Source organism: Psammomys obesus, unplaced genomic scaffold, assembly GCF_907164565.1.
Source record: "Psammomys obesus unplaced genomic scaffold, mPsaObe1.curated_primary_1811, whole genome shotgun sequence".
NCBI classification, from domain to species: Eukaryota; Metazoa; Chordata; class Mammalia; order Rodentia; family Muridae; genus Psammomys; species Psammomys obesus.
Genome location: NW_026596064.1, coordinates 13456241 through 13477698, shown reverse-complemented (window position 1 = coordinate 13477698; position 21458 = coordinate 13456241). Strand labels below are relative to the sequence as shown.

At 45.6% G+C, this 21458-nt stretch overlaps 1 protein-coding gene across 11 annotated transcripts in view; it reads left to right on the top strand.

Annotated features, from left to right (window-relative positions):
* The window catches only part of Kalrn (kalirin RhoGEF kinase), a 575471-nt gene that overhangs the window by 317310 nt on the left and 236703 nt on the right, over positions 1 to 21458 (top strand). For all 11 annotated transcript variants that reach the window (XM_055624991.1, XM_055624990.1, XM_055625009.1 and 8 more), the window contains 2 exons: positions 10576 to 10771; positions 17905 to 18071. In XM_055624991.1, coding sequence (XP_055480966.1) covers positions 10576 to 10771; positions 17905 to 18071 — 363 coding nt within the window. The remainder of the gene's footprint in view (positions 1 to 10575; positions 10772 to 17904; positions 18072 to 21458) is intronic.

The window sequence follows — 21458 nt, the reverse complement described above, 5'->3', positions numbered from 1 at the left end:
AGAAAAGTAGCATTGAAAGTTATCGTCTTTCTGCCCCTTATGTCCCTTGAGGTTCTTTCTTGCCCTGTGAGCACACCTGGCTACATGCCTCAGGGGCCCTGGCAATGCTTACTCCAAGATTTCATGTTCTAAAGGTAGGCTGGGATGTAGCTTAGTAGTTGAGTAGTTGTCTGGTATTTGAGATGTCCTGGATTAATCCTTATCAACGCACTCACACACACATCCTGTCACCAACACTATTACACCATACAGAAAAAGAAGAAAAAAAAAAAAAAAGGATATGTTCTAAAGGCATATTTTAATTACCTTTCCAACTGGTTTCTGCGACTGCTGCTTTTCTTACATGGTCCCTGAATTTTACGTCTGTACTCAAGAGATTTCAAGCGGCATGTGGTATCAAAGCGTATTCGAAACAACAGTTAAAATGCATGTGGGGAAAAAAATGTGTTACCAAGCCACGCTGAGTACTGTGTGAACTCCACAGTGCCAGCATTGTGGGAAGGGGCGGGAAGGAAGGGTCCAAACCGTTACTCTTCAGCGGTCAGGAATGAGACTCACCAAAGAGGAAGAGGCTGCATTTAACTTCTGTCGAGGAGTTCTTCCTGAGCTCCGCCATATCCCTCTGGGGATGAGTACATTCCAGAAGGAAAATGCGTGAACAATGAGCCAGCCACCAGGCGGGTGCTGGGAAGTGAACCTGGGTCCTCTGTGAGAGCAAGTCCTTAACCGGGGAGCCATCTCTCCAGCACTATTTTTGGCTTTTTGTTTGGTTTGTTTTGTTCTAGAATTCAGAGGATGGCTCACAGAAGTCACTTCTCTCCCCCTCCACCATGAGGGTCCTGGGGACCAAATCAGGTTGTCAAGTCCAACAGCAGACATCTTTACCCACTGAGCCACCCGACCAGCCTTGTTTGTTTTCTGAGACAGGGCAGTGGGCAGGGATCCGAGGTTTGTGCTATGATGCCCTGCTCTCATGAAAGCCCTACTTAGACTGCTGTGTACTTTACTTTCCTCTTTTCACATAAAAAAAAAATGCTTAAGGAAAATAAAACCACCATGTTTAAGATTTATTGATCAGAAGGCTATGGATTAGAGGACAGAGGTGCTAGTTTAGTCCCAAACTGAGTTAGTTAGCTTCATCAGTTACACACTGCTGTCAGCTAGAGGTATTGGCAGAGTCTGTTTGCCTGTAGCGGCTCTAGGAAGTTCACTTTCATGTCTGAAAGACAACCGAAAGCATATGTAGAAAATAGCGTTTTAAAGGAGTACAAGTCAAATACATTAAAGTTCGAATCTATTTAAATGTTGGTAGAGGAATTTTTATTTCACTTACAGGATCTGTGTTCTTTAGCTAGCCTTTGTATAAGGCTCCCTCCCCTAGTACTGGACAGTACCTTGGAGTGATTGGTACATCATGGGGGGTGGGGAGGACCCCATAAATAAAGGAGATAAAAACCAGTGGCCTGATTCAGCATCTGTTGATAGAGTGTGATGTTCAGGTTTCAGGTGGCCTTGCCCCATCTGGGAGGAGGTGGAAGCTAGAGGGCAATTCCACCTCTAATCCTAGATAAAAATGGAAATGCTGCCGGACCATGGGAAGTTCTGCCTCAAGTCAGATGGCCAGAAGTTATTTTTAAGGGCGATGAGGCTGTTTCAAATACCAACCGTGCATCCATGTGAGGGTGAGGAACACACCCCTAGAGTGTGAAGCTCAGAGTGGCTTCTGTGAAAAGAGCCACGTCAGAGTTGACATAAGTCGGGGCAGTGCCTACAGGGGACCCGCAGCTCTGGTTCTGTTCCTAAAGGAAGGCCTTTGGTGGAAAGTGTCCAAGTTTCTGGGGAGTGCTGGGAGTGGAGCAGGCCCACCACCCTGACATCTGGGGGCTGTGAGCGTGGGTCCTCAGCCGTATCACTGATGGCTGAGATGAGCTAATTAACTTAAACATCAGGAAAGCACAGATCACTGCCCTGCCTCTTTCTCCTCGGTAACGATGCCCTATGTGGCTGTCATTTTATTACCTGGAATGAGATCCTAATGTGCCCGCCATGGAAGTCAAACATCCCAGATTTGTTAGGCTCAGTACCAGGATGTGGCAGCGTTTCTAACATACCTTGTTTGGCTTCTTGTCTTGGATGGTAGACAGAGGCCCCGAGTGATGCCTAAATGATGTCCTATAAAGCTTTCCTGTAGACTCAGCCTCCCTCTGCAAAAGGTGTTCACATGAATCTGTCATGACATAAAGAGAGCAGAAGACAAATGCTAATAATGTTTATTTCATGGTGGCTAAAAGTTGGGTGGTTAGTTTACCTTTGATGTTCTCTTGCATTTTCTAAATTTCTACAACTAGGATAATCAGAAATAAATATAAAATATTTTTAGAAGTAGGGATAAGCCAGTAGTCTCCAATTTTTTTTTTTTTTGGTTATTCACATTTTCTATAAAACATTTTTGAACATATAGCCCCCTGAATATGTATATTTAGTAGTTTTTAATTATAAAAATATTCTGTCATTGGCTAGTAATCACAAAACTCCTTAGCTCCCTTTGGATGTGGCTTAACTTTTCCATGAGATATTATGATTACAAATTTCAAGTAGTCTTCTGATTATCTCTATTTTTTGCTTGTTTAACAGATCTGATTGGATTGCCACTGTCTCTTTAGCCTGTAATGTAACTGACAGAAAGCTCAGAGCTCTGTTGCTTCCATGATTTGAATTCTCTCCAAATAGCATTTTCTTTGCAGAAAACCTACTAAGCCACATGTCTTTGTGCAGGTTTAGTTTAAACTAGATAATGGATAAATCCATTTAGTGGGGGCATGAAAAGAGCAATACCTTGAAATATGCTGACAACAATGAACAGTTGGACCACAGGCAGCCTTTCGGGACCAGTTGTGGCTGCTACCTCCTCTAAAGGAGCCCTCTTCTACTCTGTACCACACAAAGCCCTCTGCCTCATGATCAGAGTGAGACGCACACCAGTCTTTTAGCGAGACCCTGGGGAAACGTCACAGATTTCTCACTGCCCGATAAAATGTGTGTGTGGATAGTATGTATAGATACATATTTATCAAGAGAGACTTTTCCTCTAGTCAGTGACTAACTTGTGGTGTTCCTTGAGGTGAGCACACACACATTGGAAAAAATTCCCAAAATGACACCAAGAGATTGTAGCTAATTTTATAAAAGTATGGACCACATACATAATCTTTAAAAATATCTCTCACTTTGCATTTGCAAAGCTTGCCTAATGCGCTTGACAGTTATATGAAATATTAACCTTAGTAAGGCATAGAACAGTTAACTCTGAGTTATCAGGTTCGCACGAGGATGTGTTGGGACCAGGCAGAACCTGAGAAGGTTTGTCATTACATGAGGAAGCTTCTGCCCCGGGAAGGGAAAGCTGGTCATGCCTTACTGGTGAGCTTGGCTTCTTAGCTAATTGTGTGTGTGGGTGTTTGTGTTTTAGGTTAGAAAGTGCCTGCTCCCTTAGCTTTCCTCCTGCATGGAAATTCAGCCCAGGGAACACCTACTACAGACACCTACTACATATCAAAAGCTATGCGCTTAGGATGCAAGGATCCTTGCCATTTTAGGGAGCATGTTGGGAGAAGCACATGGTGGGAATCATCAGCATGCTAATTCTGTGATAGAAGGCACAGCATGGGGGAACACAGAATGGGCGACACCTGGCCCAGATGGGCCATGGAGAGACCACCCGATGAGAAAGTCAGTTGGTAGGCAGAGTTTGGCATCCCTAGGGGATGTCTTCCAATCTGTACTAGAGTATCTCCAGAGGCCCCCCACTCCCAAAAAAAAAGAGTTGAAGATAAGGAAGAAAAAACAGGATTTTGTTATTTTTATTAAATCAAAATCTCTGACTTTTTTATACTTTTGTTCTTGACTGACTCTTGGGAAAACTAGAAAATGAGAAAATAGAAAAAAAACTTTCATTTCAAATTTTTGAAAATATTTTAATATGTCTATCATGGGTCTTTCCTATATCTAAAAATCCACTGGTTTCTCTTGTGTGGGGGCACATTCCCAGTTCATTCTAGAAGGGCATGACCTCTAGGCATCACAAATCTTCACTGCTCTCTGATAAAGGGATTCTAGTTAGCCATGCCCTGTTCACTTGTCGATACTGAGCATGTGCCATGGTTAAAACTCTTGCATCTCTAAGAACATCATGATAGGCAGAGATCTTCCAATGACTTTGTGTCCTAACTTACCTAGTTCTGTGTTGCTATTTCTCTCCCTAGAAGTCAGAGCTTTCAATATACTGTTTTCTCTAGTGTAAACAATAGCTTCCCTCCATTTCTTTTTTTTTCTTTTCTTCCTTTTTTTTTTTTCTTGTTTGCACAGTCCGACAGCTTATAAAATAGATAGGCTTTAATTTAATGTCACTGTCAAGGTTATAGATGTTTGAAATGTTGGTCCCAGTCATCAGGACCTTGTGGTGTTCAGTGGGCATACCACTCCAGGGACATAGGCTGTAGACAGCCCCAGTGGCCTGTGACCATGTAAGGACCCCATCACTCACCCAACTTCATCATCTTTTCTTCCTTTGTTATACTGTGAAACTATAAAGAATTGAATACTGACTATACCAGAAAACAAAATAAGATCTGGTTGAGGTAATCTTTTAAATGTTTTCTTCTTAGTGGTCACTGTAGCCACCTTTGATCTAAGCATGCTTTTCATAAGGTCTCACATAATAAATACAGTGAAGTAAGTCAACCTCCTTCAAACATATATTTAATAGTAGCTTCTAACATTTTTGTTAAGCTCATATCAGAATCACTGGAAGATTCCCCTATAATCTTCTCTTGAAAAAATAAATGAATGAAATATAAATTTTAAAATTCATTAACATTCATTGATTCATACAGCTTGAGTTTTCTGGAAAGTCACCATTTACAGTACATTATCAGAGACCCCTGACGGACATTTTCAGGTCCTTCTGGAATTGGCAGGTCTGGAGATGGGGATCTGAGCAAAGATAATATTATCTGTGTTTAAAAAAAAAAAATTAATCTCATCAAGGTTCAATGCTGTGTGTTTGTTTGGGTAAAGATGCAGTAGTATAGGACAGACATGAACTGTCTGGCTAAGAATGTGCCTAGCCCTGGAGAACAGAATGCCTAGCCCTCTGCCAGGTACAGAATGCTCTGCCAGGTACAGAATGAGTAACCAGTTTAAGCTAGAAGAACCCCTCGGAAAAGAGATTTAACATTTCTCAAAATGAGAAAATTGGTAACTAAGTATTTTCCATTGGCCTATAAAATTACCCTACCATAAAAAAGTAAGTGTACTGTTTTGAAGTGGTAAATTAGACCTAGTATTTATACAAGGCCACAAACAATTAACTTATCAATCCATTCAAAGGACATATTAATTTTAAAAGTTCAAGTAACTTTAAAAAAAAAAACTGATTTTCTTAGTTTCTTTTCTATTGCTGTGCTGAGACACAACGGCCAAGGCGACTTGTAGAAGAAAGAGTTTATTGGGGCTTACAGTTTCAGAGATCAAGTCCATGACTATCACAATGGGGAGCATGACAGAATCAGGGAGGCAGGCATGATGCTAGAACAGCAGCTGAGAACTTGCATCCTGATCCACAAGCATGAGGCAGAGAGAGATAATTGGGCCTGGCCTGGGCCTTTTGAAACTACAAAGCCTATTCCCAGTGACACATCATTTCATTTCAACAAGGCCACACCTCCCAATCCTTCCCTAATAGTCCCACAAACTGCAACCAAGCATTCAAATATATGAGCCTATGGGGGCCATTCTCATTTAAGATGTCACGCTGGTTCGTGATTATTTATAAAGAGAAGAAGTAAAGAAAGGAAGGAGAAGAAAAGAAGAAGACACATTTTTTTTTTAAAGACAGGCACAGAATAAAATACTAACAGGTATTTTGAGAGCTAACTAATTCTCCAAACCTAAATGCCTAGGAAGAGTAGGAATGGGAAGACCCCATGGGGATGACTGTCTGAGAACAGGGCCCAAGATGATTACAGCTTCTATCCATCGGTTGTTTAGCAGCACGGCCTTGAGTTTGGTGAATCTATTCTGGTAGGAAAGTCTTGGGCTTCTTTTCCTACTTTTCATCCTCTCCCCCCCCTAAAGAAAAACAACCTTTCCATTATTTTTCTAACTCCCTTCTTGGTATCTCCAGTACAGACAATATTCTTTCCAAAATGTCTTTCAAAGAGGTCACCGTTCCTGAGGCCCCTTGAGGAAGGCCTCATTCTTCAGCCACACGCCGGGCCTAGTCTTCCAAGTCTAAAACTCTGAATCAAGAGAGAACGACAGAGTCCCCAGAGTCACCTGGGTCCCTGAGCACTCTGAGAGTTGATGAGGAGCTAATTGAATAGAATAGAAAAAACAAAGTAGGCCAACAGACAGCTGAGTGCACTTGGGAACTTTGTGTTTTCTCTGTTTCATTTGGTTCAGGCTTTGCTTCGAGCTTGGCCAACTTCTCTCCAAATACAGTTAAATCATCAAATTCATTTCCGGTATAGACTCTGCTTCTCACAGCGTTGTCTCTGTGAGAGCAGACACATACACCCCCACCCCCCACCCCCACATTTTGGGGACAGTCAGAGAATGGCCTCTGGCCCTGGAAGATTGTGAATCTCTTTGAGGACGTGTTCTGTGGAGTGGTCAGGACATCAGTAGATTAAGGGACAGATGAGGTCATTTCAGAACGTGGTACCCAGAAGGTGATGATAAGGATGAGCTCACTCTCCAAATCACCAGCAAACCAGCTGGATTCTCCACAGATGAGCATAAGGGACAGCTGGAAAGCCAGCCTTGCTCATCAGCAGTAAGTTAGAGTGGAAGTCAGAAGCCATCTTTTTAAACAACAAAATGAGCCCTGTTATATGCCAGACTTGTGGAAAGGAAAGGAACCCAGCGGAAGGATGTTCCTTGAGGACATAAAATACTCAGGAAAGAGACTGATTTCATCTCCGAGAAATGTTGGATACATACAAGGGAGACTAACTGAGGCCTCTGGATGACCATGTTTCAGGAAACTAGAAAAGGGAATTAATCAGATGCCAGCTGAGAAGTTAGCCTCTGGAGTCAGATGCTTAACAGCAGGCTCTGGAAGCCCTCGTTATTCAGGCCACACAGTAGACTTGGGCATCAGCTTACTGTGGTCAACCGAAAAGGATGCTGGGGGTAAGCAGAGAGGAGGCAGAGTGTGGAAACACTGAGCACAGATGACTAGACATTTTACCTTTGGTTTGGGACATAGTCCGAAAGTACCAGACCTCTGAGCCTGTCTCTCCAATACGAAGCCTTCTTCCAGGGACCACCAGCTTGTATAAAGCTTTTTATCTCGAAGAATCCTGGTCTTAGGACCCATCTGGAATCTTCCTGTGACAAAAAGAATCATTTAGGGTCAATTTTATAGAAACAAAACAAAAGTTAAAACTGAAATGACAGACAGGCCCAGCCTTCCCATACCCCTTCATGCTATGGTTTTAGTTTTATTCTAATTTTCTGTATTTCCAGGCAAGGAACAGACCTGAAATTATGGTTTTGACCATTTCTATAGATTCTCTCACAAAGAATTTTATCCAAACATATTAAGGACACTTACATATATATATATATAAATCAGAAGAAGAGTCATCAACTGGATATGGTAGGGTACTCCTGCAATCCCACACTTAGTCTGAGGTGGATGATTTTGAATTTAAGGCCAGCCTTGGCTACATAGCAACATTCCGTCTGAAAAACCAAACACTGACAAGCAAAAATAACAACAACAAAACACTTTTAAAGGTAGATATGCAAATGGTCAGCAAAGCTTCTAAAAATATTATCCGCATCAATCGCTGTGAGGTCGGTACATTTTAAAACTGCGATGAATGATCACTTCCCATGTAATAGTTTCATGAAAATTGAACAGATAGTAATGACAGAAGACAGTAAGGGTGCCGGGCAATGGGAACCTCCATACACTGTCACCATCAAATGTATGAAATGTTATAATCCCTGTGAAAGACTCTGACAGTTGCTTAGATACACAAATTTGTTCCACTCAAAGGCAGCGAAAAGCTGTGCCCACAGAAAGAGTGGTGTGACAGTTCTTACGTCAGCCTTATTCGTAATGGCCACGCAATGGTCAGCAGGAGAGAGGATAAGTAAGGGGTGAGCCATGTGGACAGTGGATTCCATCCTTTTACGGCCAGGAATGAACTGCTGACACACGCCACGGTGATGCCTGCCCATCATGTAGCATGCTGAACAGGAGGCCAGACGGTAGAGTATCTGTACCTATGTACAGATATGTATCTATGATTTCAGTCCCAGAGAATCCAATAGACAAAACTCTACCTGATAGAAATCCCAAAGTGCCTCCTTGAGCAAGGAGGGCAGAACTAACTGGAAATGATCAAGAATGAGCTCCCGGGGCTGATGGGTGTTTTGGATGATGACTGTATACCCAATGTATGAAACTGCCAAAACCCCAAACCCCCAGAACTGAGTGCTCAAAGTATGTGCATTACATGTAAATTATATTCTAATTTTCAAATACAGGAAGAAAAAAACCTACTTATGTGCAGTGGGTTTAGCCTATAAATTCTCTTATGGGATGAGGTATCCCTTATTCTCCATTGAGCCCCTCTCTGCAGTTAGAAAGTGAAGCGGTGTGTTCAGCCTTTAAATTCTCTTATGGAATGAGGTGTGTCTTACTCTCCAGTCAGCCCCTATCTGCAGTTAGAAAGTGAAGTGTCCCTCAAAGACAAGGCTCCAACGGAAGTCTGTTTCGCCTGCTCACCTGCTGGTTTCCGGGTCTCCTCCACCATGAGTCCATACCGGTTTCCCTGCTGAGCTCAGCAGTTCCCTGAGTTGACCCGAACAGATCTGGTGCATGAGGTGGGAACCAGAGCTGTAAGGGAGGAAGTCTGCAGTTCCCGCATCTCCACTTCAAAGACAACCACTGTGCTTTTATCCGTTTCTGTTTTGCTAGAAGAAAGATCTTACCCTTAGACGACACACGGAATCCTATGACCTGGACAAGCAGCCCTGCAAAGGACTGCTTTGCTCTCCCAACCCATCCTGCGTGGCCACAGCTTGGATACAACACTTCTTTTGCCTCTAGCTGGCTTCTACTTCCTGGTGCCCTCTGATGCCTTAGACCGATCTGCATTTGGTCACTAGAAAGATGATGCCACCTGTCAGCTGGGATGAAACCCGGCGTAGTGAAAACCCTAAACTCTGGGTACATGCTTAGACTGCTGGGCCGCGCTGCAGATATGTGACCCGCAGAGACATTCATTTCCACTCCTTAGTTAAGATGGCCACAGTTTCACAAACTGGTGCCTTCGCTGGTTGTGGGTATTACACAAGAAGACATGATAGAAACTTTGATTCCCAGAATCATGTAATTCAGCGCTTTGGAGTTCCTTCTCTGTGGCCTATGCAGGGAAGGTAAATGGGTGGAGGGCTCGACCTTAACCAGCCGAGAACTGAAAGCAGATTAGGGGAAATTGCCTGAGTTGAGGTGTAGAGAATGAGCTAGCTAAGCCACCACATCAGGTCACTGCGTTTATTTATCACGTGCCCCATACTTCATCAGCATCATCACTGCTTTCGGTAGACTACAATCTGCTTGATTTTCTAGATCAGTGGTCCTCCGCCTTCCTAACGCTGAGGCCCCCTAATGCAGTTCCTCAATGCTGTGGTGACCCCTAACCATCAAACTGTTTTCTTCGCTGCTTCACAACTGTGGTTGTGGTTTTGCTACTGTTATGAATGGTGATGTAAACATCTGTGTTTCTAATGGACATAAGTGACCCTTGTGAAAGAGTTGTTCAACACACACACACACCCCACAAAGGATTATGACCCACAGGTTGAGAAACACTCTTCTGGAGGAATGTTGTACTTGTTTCAGATATCAGCCTTTGTAATAAAGAGAATCCAGGACAGCGGAACCCAGGAACCAGAAGGAAAGCCCTGGCTTCAATATTCGCTAGTCCTTTAACTGATGACGAGACTTTGAATCATTCCCCAGGCTTCTCTGGCTCCCAGTTTTGGCTTCCTAAGTGCACTAACTACTCGGCTTTGGAGCTTTGTTTGAGTTATGAAATGGTTTTACAGTGACAGTTGTGAGATGATGGATAAAGTCTTTGCAGATGAGAGAACTCAGCTAGCGTGTCCCTCACTGTCAAGAAAACCTCAGCCACACCACCCTCCATTTGTCTGAGGCCAGTGCCCTTGTCTAGAAGACAGAGCTGGAGAACCCCACACTGACTGCCTGCCTCACTGGGTCATTGTGAGGGTCACCGTGAGATGAATACGCCAAAACTCTATAAACCGTTAATTCAGTGCACAGATGTTTGCAGCCATTCATTTGCTGTTGCTCTAGACATTCAACCCCACAGAAACACGTTACATGTACATGTGGCTATCGTCTAAGGGCCAAAGAGATAGGGAGCGGAAGGTGAGGGGTGGGTTAGTTGGTAGGGCTTTCAGCCAAACGCTGCAGTCCAGCAGCCTCCTGTGGACCCAGCAAGCCCTGGCTCACCACGAGCGTGCTTCTCACAGGTGACAGCAGAGCTGGACGCCTGGAATGAGGACCTGCTCCGGCAGATGAACGACTTCAACACGGAGGATCTGACCCTGGCGGAGCAGCGGCTACAGCGCCACACGGAACGGAAGCTCGCCATGAACAACATGACCTTTGAGGTCATCCAGCAGGGCCAGGACCTGCACCAATACATCATGGAAGTGCAAGCCTCAGGTAAGTTGCTCTCATTCTCCTAGCAGAAGTGATGGAAGCAGAGGTCCAACTTCTGCTGGCCCCAACTTCCACACTGCTGAATTTATCCCTACGAATACAAAGAGTAGAAGTTCACGTCTTATTTTAAAGAGGAAAAAAAGTTTTAAGAGCTGAAATAAGTTTTCCAAGGTTGTCCAGTTTAGGCTGTCCTCCCAGTGCTGTGGTTCCTGCTCTCTCTGCTGCTCATGAGCAGTCCCCTGATTTCTGGCTTATGCTTCCCAGAATCTTCGTGTTTTGCTGTTGCTTTTAATCACTGGTCTGTAGATGACTTTAAGTAGTGCTGATAAAAGCTTATGGAAGATCATGTAATTTTATAACTTCCTAGGAAAACATGGATTTTATTACTCTTTCTGTTCGAGAGTTATTCAAATTGTATGCAACAAATATGTGATTTTTTTTCACTGCCACTCTCTAAGGCAATATTTTCTGAAACTAGAGAGAGCCCAAAGCAACCCGGGGAGACTGCTGACCCTGAGGAGAAGAAATCACTCATCTTTTCTTAGTCCTGTGCAATGTTAGAAGCCATTCTGTGGTCACCTAGCCATCCCTAGCCATGGCCTGTTGGCAGGTTCTTGCTCTCCAGGTAGAAGCAGTTGGACTGGCTCTCACCTCTTTAAAGCACAGTCAGGCCATGCACCTTTTAATGGTGAACATTAAATTGAGGTGGTCAGCGGGGACCTCAAAGTCCTACCGGCCTTTACAATATCGTGTCTATTTTGGAGATCTGAAAAGTAAGTATTGTTTGCCATTCAGATGAGCATCATCACTTCAGACCAAATAAGGGAGACACCTGTGGTTTCTGTTCACTCTTGCCAGCAAAATTATTCCACGATCCATCTGTGTCACAAAGAGGATGCAGTTACCTGTGTGGCTTGGGTCATCCTAAGAGTACAGCCCACACTCTAACCAACCTAAGAAGGGCAGGCTCACTTGCAGTCTGCTCGGGAACTCTTCAGAATGGCAGTGCTCAGGCTCATGTCCAGGCATTTGTGAATGTGAGCCTGAGTCTACGTGCTAACGGGATCTCCAGGTAGACTATGTTTGCTGAAATCCGAGACTCAGTATCTCTTCAGGGGCCTGCTCAGGTAAGGAAGAGTAAGGACCGTAAGGAACTGTGGCCCCTTTTCTGTGGTTGAGAATTTCATCTGTGCTGGGGGGAGGGGGGTTAGTTTAGCCCAACAGCTGCCTTTATGATGCTTCCTACAGCTTGAGATACACTGTATCTAGAAGAGAGGCTGGGCAAAGCAACTCAGTTGCTCGCCCTTCATCCCTGACATGTCTCCAAATGGATTTGTGTGCTGACATGACCTTCGGCAAGCCACCTTCTACCCCAAGATCCAAATACCCATGGTACCAGAAAGGCTGCTGGGAGCTGGCAGTCTCTGAGGACTGCTTGTGACTGGAGGTTGGCTGTGCTTGGCATCAGTCTTCAACAGGAGGGCTGAGTGGGTGAAAATACCCCCAAGCAGATGGGCCCCCCACCCCCACAATATCCTGTTCTAGATAGGAGCTTTGTTGAAAGAGGTTTGGTTGGCCTCCCCAGCTCTCTCCACTAAGACTGGCTGTTCCCCGCCGCCCACCATAGCTATGTTCAGTCTGGCAGAGCCTGTGAGACTTAAAGGGAGACGAGTCCATGGGTTTTAAGGAAGCTCTACAGAGAACCCACCGTCTGTGTCACTCTGAGCATACAACGGGAGATCAGGGTCACACTGGACCTGGGGAAGGAGCAGAGGTGGATCCAGAGCAGGACCTGGCTGGAGGATGCAGGACTTACAATGGTCTGAGGCAGCGATGACTTTGGGTCATAGGATATTTGTTTAATGAACTGCATTTTGAGTGAAGGTGGAATCGACAATTGGTCATTGTACAATTATCGAAAGTAAGACGTCCCTCCCTCTGCTAAATCAATTAAGGCATATGCCTGCTTATTTTCAGTAGTTCATGGAACGAGAGACTCTGCATTTGCCTGTTTTCAGGTGTGATGTTCACAGCACAGAGCCAGGTTTTTCCGCCTCCAGTCTACCAGCAGCGCTAACCAAAGCAAAAGCCTTTGTGAGTCAGCATCCCTCTTAGGAGTTAGGGAAACAGGAGCAACAGCCCAGTCAGCTCCCGTTCTTTCCTCACCATGGCTTGTCTGCGTGAGCCTCAGGACGGGAGATTTTGCTGTTAGGAAAACATGCCCTCTGCATTCCGCGTCCCGTGGTGCTGCCAATGAGCAGCCTGGCCTTGGACGCCCTGATTCTCCTTCCTTAGATCTTTGTCTTTTCCATCTAGTCCACACTGTTCCTTAACCCACTCTGTAGCCCAGGCAGGTCTTGAACCTGCTTTCCTCTTGCCTCTGCCTCCTGAATATCAGGGATTCCATGCCTGCACCACCAGGGTCTGATGTAAACACGTTTGAATAAACTGTGCTTTTGGAGCCCTCTTGATCGTGCAGGCTAAGAGCACAAATATAAGAGGAAACACTGGGGTGACGCCCGGTCATCTCACCACCTGGGTGTCCTGGAACATGTCACCCAGTCTCCGCAAAGCCTCACCCTTCTCTCAGGAAGAGTAACCTACTATTTGGGGTCACAGTGAGGGTGCAGTGGGATTATACATGCGCATGGAAGAGATCCAATGAGGTCTGATGCCTCCAGTGTTATGCTTGTATCCTAGCCCTTACAGCATGCTGTTGGGGTTGCTTGGCTTGTGTCGCTTCCTCAGCAGTGTGAGTAAGGTCTCTCTACACAGCAGCCTCTAGCTTATGCCCGATACATAGCAAGTTCTCGATAATGACATTTTGCTAAGTTAAACAAGAATGAGCATCAGTGCGGGTGAAGGCAAAAATAATAGACCGCAGCTAATCTTACTGTGACATACGTGGAAAGAAAGTGCGAAGCCTGAGCTTTTTCAGAATGAAAGCTGCCCTGGGTTTAGCAGGGGCGTGGACTGCTGAGGATGAGAACCGTGACATATGCCAGTGCTTCACAGTGGCACTACACACTGAGAGTCACTTCCAAAATACTGGTGTCTGTGCTTCACCCCTTAGGGAGGCATTCTTCATGGGCCTGGCTTGGGCTGCCTTTAAGGACTTCTGTCCCGAGGTACAGCCAGAGAAGACAACATTGATCTGAAAACCCGACTACATGGCTCTGTACTTTCTTGCCTGGGTTTTTTCTAGACAGCGTGGCACAGAAAGATGAGTGGTTAGCTGGAGAGAAGAGAAAAGATGTTCTCCCTCTGAGGCAGACGCAGATATTTAGGAACAGAAACAGCTGAAAACCTTCTGGGTCTACCGATGTCAGGGATGCTGGACTCTGGCCCCTTACAGAGATCTCTCTTCTCTTGAGAAAACTGAACTGATGCTGGAGGCTGGGAGAGTTTACTCAGTGGCAGAACACTTGCCTTGTATGCACAATCCTGGGTCCAATTCCAGCATCACAAAAAAATAATAATAATTAAAAAATAATAAAGTGGTACCATGACCTGGAAGCCAAAGAAAATAGAGGGCTACTTGTTATAAGCTGTGACATTGAGACCCCATCCCCAACCCCGCTCCAACCCTGTGCAAAAAAATAAGCAGAGTACATATGGAAAAAGAGTACCTGCTTCTTGGGCCTTGGCCACTGCTGTCTTGTCTAATGGTTATGCACCTGGTTATTGTTAGATTCTCCTCAGGAGCTTTGTGAATATCTAATGGCCACCAGCCAGCCAGAGATGCTGTGTCTGTGGAGTTCGTAGGACACAGTAATTTTCAAGAGTTCTCCAGATGAACCCAGTGTGTGAGCCCTGTTCATAGCACTAATCTAGTAACATTCAAAACACCATAGTTTATAACCATGTACTTTGAGCAAGCATAAAAATGTCACTAGATTTCATATTTATAAGACACTTAGCAATTTCATCAGTAACCAGCCCTATATTCTCATTAATTTACCTCAGGAAAAAGGTGGAAAAGAGTATTTGGAGCTAGCAAAATGCCCGACGCTGTATATACAGTGTCTGTATATACAGACACAGCAGCCATAGGTTTAGAATTCCCATTTTACAGATGGCACCGGGGCTTAGGGCAGGGCACAGAGCCCAGAGTGTTACCATGAATCGGCTTCAGAGCACAGCTTCAAACCTAAGCCTGTTCCTACTGGGATCTCTCCACCACACTGTGCAAACCTGCTTTGTCCCTAAAGAGGCCTGCTTGCTCACTGGTCAGAGCTATACATGAACAATATGAGTTGAGCGCAGGGAGAAAAGAGGCAGTGATGAATGGAACAAACTTGGCCCTGGCATCAGAGAGCCTACACTCCAGTGAGGCAGGGCCAGTCTCCTGCAAGGGGTCATTGAAAAGAAATCTCAAAAAAATAAAATAAAGACAAACATATCCACTCCCTGTGTGGGGGGCGGGGGGACCAATCTTGTCGTTCTACATTATTACTGCCCCGCCGCAAGCAGGACAGGTAGGTCAGATAGGTCTATCACAGGGCAGTGTTGTCAACAGAAGCAAAATCTACTCAGTGGTGATGCCTGGAGGCTCTCCGGTCGGTAGAGTTTAATGGGGAAGAGTGTGGAACTGGTTCCTCTGGGTGGCAAGGACAAGCCTTGCCTGTCATTCCCTCCACCTGTAACTGAGGATGTGGAGGTGCTTTAGGCACTCTCATCATCCCTTGGATTCCCTGTGTTCATCACATAAGACAATAACAAGCAACACAAACAGAATTGCACGGCCTGGGTCTTGGGCATTTGTTCTCAGTGGCTTGCCTAGCAAGCTTCCTTGCTGAGTCAGTAACTTTGCTGTGGTGGGAGTCAGTCACCTGCCTCTGAGAGAAAGACAAAGCCTAGCGTATTGAACGCTGGAGATGTAGGGGAGCAAAGATTATCTGGAACAGAGCCACACTGTAACGGCGGTGAAGCAGAGATGGAGCCTGAAAGCACATTTCCAGAAAGTCAGCTTAGGGTCAGAGGTTAGCCCCTACCACATACCCCTGCCAAGCCATAAGAAATGAAAATCGCTCCAGTTCTTGTTTTTTTTGTTTTTTGTTTTTTGTTTTTTTTTTTTCAGTCTAGGAGATGTCCCACCTACCTCACCCTTCTGGTGACTACAAATAGTAACCAGAGGGGGTTGGCTGCCAAAAGAACAAGCCGTTCTTTTCTGTCTCCCACAGATATTTCAGGAGCTGGGACTTGGAATTATGAAACCCGCAGGAAAAAAAATAAACACGAGAAGATACTGAAATTCTTATCATGTAACACCAGAAAATATTCTTCCCACCCTCCCATATTGTCCTTATATAAAATACTATTTTTTGCCTCCAGAAATGAATTTCCCCCTCGTGTGGGCAGACCTGCCTGTGCTTCCCAGATGCAGATGCAGGCGTGCTGGAGGCCGGGATGAGTTTCCGGTGGCCTGTCAGGATCATGGGGGCGCCTCTCAAGAAAGATTGACCTTTTTTTTTTTTTTTTTTTTCAGGTGGCCCTAGGTTGATGTGCTCCTTTGGGAATTTATCTGCAGGGATTTTATTATGAACCCCACTGTTGTTTGAATCCCTGTTCTTCTAGATCTCATACATGATATGAGCACCATCTGTGATATAAGCTGCCTCGGGTCACAGATTACAGGATGAGAAACCAGAGAAAAGATGTTAACTGAACAGTGAGGCCACATGGCCAAGTAGAGTCAGAGATAAGGATTGATGGGCAGTCCTGAGTTAGGTTTTCCCCCCGGGGGGCTGGGAACCAGGCTAGCAAGGCTGAACCTTCAAATAAGTAAACAATCAGAATCAGGAAACAGCATGGGTCACAGTTCGCACCCTGGACAGAGCCAAGGAAGCACGAATGTAAGAAGGCTGAAGTTACAACTTTAAGGTCAGAGACTGGAACTAGCAAATCCATGCGACTAGGGTAGGGCCTCTACTTGTCGTGCATACACTGATCTACACTGGCTGTGTGCGTATATGTGTGGCATGTACACATTAGCCATCTGTGTACATGCCAGGCTCCTTACGTGCATCTTCTCACCTAATCATACAACCTGTGTGGAAGGTGGGTAGCTATGGAGAAGCCTAGCTTACCTATGAGGAGAGGAAGTTGCTGGGAGCTAAGACGACTTGCTCAGGATGATTCTGACTCCGAGCTCCTCCCAGAGCTGGTCGCGCACATTCCATTGTTGGCTTCCCAAGCTAAGCAAAGACTGAAGTTCTTGCCACCAGCAAGTGAAAGAGTGAGATCTGACTTTATTAGTGACCCCCCCCCCCAAAGCAGAAATCCACGTGAGGCAGGCTGCCCCGAACCTGCTGATGGTAGGTGAGTAGAACATTGGATGAGCAGCGAAGGAGGTGTGCGTATCTGCACTCAAGAGTCACAGCCTGACTGTACCACCGACGGCAGGCTGGCCATTTGTCTGGGCAGGGTGCTTCCTGACATCGGAAACATGCATCAGGAAGCAACTGGCCTTCTAACTGCTTTGAGTCAGTAGAACAATGAAAAAACTCTACATGTGGGCAAAACTTAAAGGTGACTTTTTCCCCCCTGAATGAATAACATTCAGTGGTCCTGTGGTATTGTCGGAACTATGTATCATGTATATTTGGAAGGCAGCATTGGTTTCTTAGGAGACCTAAGTAGTTAGCTACTTTCATCTAATCATAAATTGTATATCTAACCAGTTAGAATAGAATAAGCCCTTGGCAGGAGTTCCTGAAACAGGGCCCTTTTGATTTGGCTTCATCGTTTTTTTAAGATGATTTGGAGGTTTGCTTACGAATCTGGGTGTTGGCAGGTCTCCAAACAGGTGCTGCCAAGAGCTGTCTTGCCCACGACGGATCTCCAGAGTTGCGGCACCTTCTCTCCCATTTATGAAAAGGAACTGGTCTTGCCATGTGTTGAAAATTGCTTCCTGGACAAAGGATTCATTCATCCTAAGGAAGCCGGCATTATCCTAACAGCCCACAGGAGGACTCATTACAGCATCTGTCCAGCCGTAAGGAGAGCCTTGTAGCGGCTGGGAGAGAGCCAGGAATGGCCCACTCTCCCGAAGTCCAGCTTTCTCACACAACTAAAGCCCTGCTGCCGTCTCCATGCAGCCTGGTTTTTAATGGTTTGCCTTTCTTTAAAACCAGGAATCGAGCTGATCTGTGAGAAGGACATTGACCTGGCAGCTCAGGTGCAGGAGCTACTGGAGTTTCTCCACGAGAAGCAGCATGAGCTGGAGCTCAACGCGGAGCAGACGCACAAGCGGCTGGAGCAGTGTCTCCAGCTGCGGCACCTCCAGGCCGAGGTTAAGCAGGTGAGCCCGCCTGGCCCCTGCCCTCCTGCAGGGAGGCACTCAGAGCCACCGGTGTGCCCCTGAGTAACCCAGCCATAGAAAGGAAGCTGGGGTGTGAATCCGTTGGATCAATTTCTAGGATCCTGGCTGTCATCACAAAAGACCCAGTTGGGGGTGGTAGCTCAAACTCTTAACTGTGCGAGTCCTCTCTCATACCTAGGAGCATTCCAAAGGATTCTCAGTGTTCTTCACCAAATCTGTTCTCTCCTCTCCTGTGCTTGGTTCTGTCACGTAGCCAGTGAGAGATAAAAATCCGTTCTCAGTAACCATGTTCCACTGTAGAGCCAGGCTGCTCTCCTAGGGCAACTCTGTGCCCAGCCCAGCTCATGACACACAGTTGGTGAGTAATGATTCAGCAGTAGCAATTATCATCATTTCCCATGTGTGGATAGTTCTTACAATAACATTTCGGGGAACTGGGAATGTTGCTCCGTGGGTAAAGTGCTTATCACACAAACACAACAAACTGAGTTTAGATCCCCGGCACTCTCCGGCACACAAAAACAAGGCAGGCAAACCAGGGTATATGCGCAGAACGAGGATGGGCCACGGGCAAGCAGAGACAGGCAAATCCTTAGAGCTCATTGGCTCACCAGCCTAGCTGGCCTTGGCAAGCTCCCAGTTTAGTGAGAGATCCGATCTCAGAAAGCAGTGTGGGGGCTTGAGAGATGGCCCAGTGGTTACGAGCACTTGTCGCTCTCGAAGAGAAAACATGTTCAGCTCCCAGCATCCACATGGTGGCTCACAACCATCCATGACTCCACTTCCAATAGAGTTCAGTGCCCTCTTTTGACCTCTGCAGATAACAGACGCACACATGATATACATACGTATACACAGGTGAAACACTCACACACGTGAAATAAATCTTTGAAAGAAAGGAGGAAGGAAGGAGGAAAGAAAACAAAGCGGAGAGAAACTGAAAAAGACACCAAACACCAGCCTCTGGCCTCCATGTATTCATACATACACACTCCTACTCACACACTCACATCCACAATCACACGTGTGCATACACATGAATACATACAAGAATATTTTTCTTGCCATTTAAAAGTTAACGTTAAAAGGGGAGGGGAAAGAATTCTTACCTGCGCAAGCAAAATATTTCACTGGAGGACATACTCAGAAGCAGACACACAGCTGGCGTACTTGTAAATGTTGCTCTCCTAAGCAGACCCGGTGGCGGTTATTGTAGACAGTGGATGGAGGCTTCTCTTGGCCAGAGTGAGACTGAAGAAGTGAAAACACTAGTAGCTACTTCTGTGTGCCTCTTCTATGCCCAGAAATCTTTGTAGCTCATTCCTAGACAGTGGTCACAGGGTAAGAACATACCCCCACACCCTCCGGGCCAGCATCTGGGAGTGCCTTCCTGCCCGGCAGCTGCCACCTTTACTTCTGTGGCTGCTCTCTCCTCCACCCCCTCCTAAGGGACCCAGTGCCCTGCTTCCAGAGGCCAAGCTCCACCTGTGGAATTATTCTCCGAGCGTCTTTTTCCTGAGGTGCAGTGATGACTGGAGCTTAGATATAAATCAACTTAGTTAACATACATATGCCATTTTTAACTGTTGCTCAGTTGTTCACCTTTAGGGTGGCCCTAAATGTCACACTTGTCACGTGGTTGTTACGTTGGCTAAAATGACCTCCACTCCCCTCGCTTCTGGTCGACTCTCTGCCAGAGTTTACACACCTGGCTTGGTCATTGAGCTGCCATCTAGATGTTCTCAGCCTCATACTGGGGTCCCACCTGAGCTTCCAGAGAGGACTGTCATTACTACAGAGGGCATGGTGGAAATGCCCAGAGGCCGAGAGTAGTAATGTGCATATATATTCTAACACTCTCGGCAGTCATGATAATGTGTTATTCTCATGTAGGAAGATAAGAAAGATCTTACTTTCTGAGAACAAGCCCTTAGGGAGACTATTGTCTACAAGCGAGGAAACCGAGGTACTGTAGGATTAGAGAGCAACACGGATGTCTTCAGTTATTAGTTGGAACTTGTACCTCTAAAATGCAGGGTTTTCCTGTGCAGAGCCGCACAGCCCCCCAGGCATGCAGAAGCCAAAGAGGGAACGGACAGCAGAGTAAGTCAGGCTCCCGTGGCCTCAGCATGTCTGAGAAGATGGGCAGGGGTAGCCCGAGGCTCCTCAGAGAGCGGCATCTGCCTGATGTCAGCAGGGCTGTGGCATGTCAGAGTCTACCTGTGTGCCCACGCCTGCTAATTTTCATGAGCTTTCAACACCAAGCAGAGACCACAGCATTCCTGTTGGACCTTAAAGAAAAGCCTGTGGTTTTGCTTTTGCTTTTTGTTATGTTTTGTTCTGGCATCGATGAACTAATATCTGTATGAGTTCCCAGTCATAATTGAATGAATTGGAGGACTCAGTTTCCTTCTGCAGGTGCCTACTCACCAGAATGGCTTGGATAAGCCACAGGGGAGTTGTAGTTCGAATCTGTATGAAGATAAATGCTCTCAAGAGACAGAGGCAGGTGGATCTCTGAGTTCTAGGCCAGCCTGGTCCACAAAGTGAGTTCCAGAACAACCAAGGATACACAGAGAAACACTGTCTCTAAAAAATTACAAACAAAAAAGAATGAGTGCTCATCTGACTCTGAGAAACCCACAGAGGCCATTACAAAGGACAGCTGTCCTCCATGGCACCAGGGGAACTGCAGCTTGGTTAAGCCACCATGCCTCATTAGTTAGACTTGTTTTCCTTGTCAGTAAAGGCTCTTTCGTCAAGGAAACATCTGATCCAGTTTCCAAGGAAGCATTTGTGTCCGATGGAAATTGGTGGAGCAGGAAATATTGATTTCTAAGCTGTTGACACTTGGGGAAAAAAAAGTAGTTAATTTAGATGTCAGTATTGATCGGTGACACCAAGTTTAGATTCAGGCTTGAGAGAACATATTCTCCAAGACAGAGAGAAAGAGAGAGAGAAAGAGAAGGGAGACACCGTAATTGAAGTGCCATTAATGAGGCCATTATTACACAATAATGTAATACATAATACACAATAGTGTATTATGACATAACTCTGTTGTTGGCGCTCATACATTAAAGGTTTAGCTTTGACTGTGTGTGGCCATCATAATCTTAAATGAAGTTACCTGGAAGTTATTTAAAGAATGAAAAATTCATAGACATTAAACTGAAATTTATCTTAAACTATTCCAAACAAATGCTCTTGATGAGTGCCACAGATTTCTCTCTTAGTGATTACCAGTGTCTAAGATAAGCAGCACACACACCTCTGGTGCCCTGAAAGGAAACCACTGCGCCGATTACACACACGGCACAGGTTCCCAGACCGCCCGAAAGCTCCTCAGACTACTTTCCAGACCCC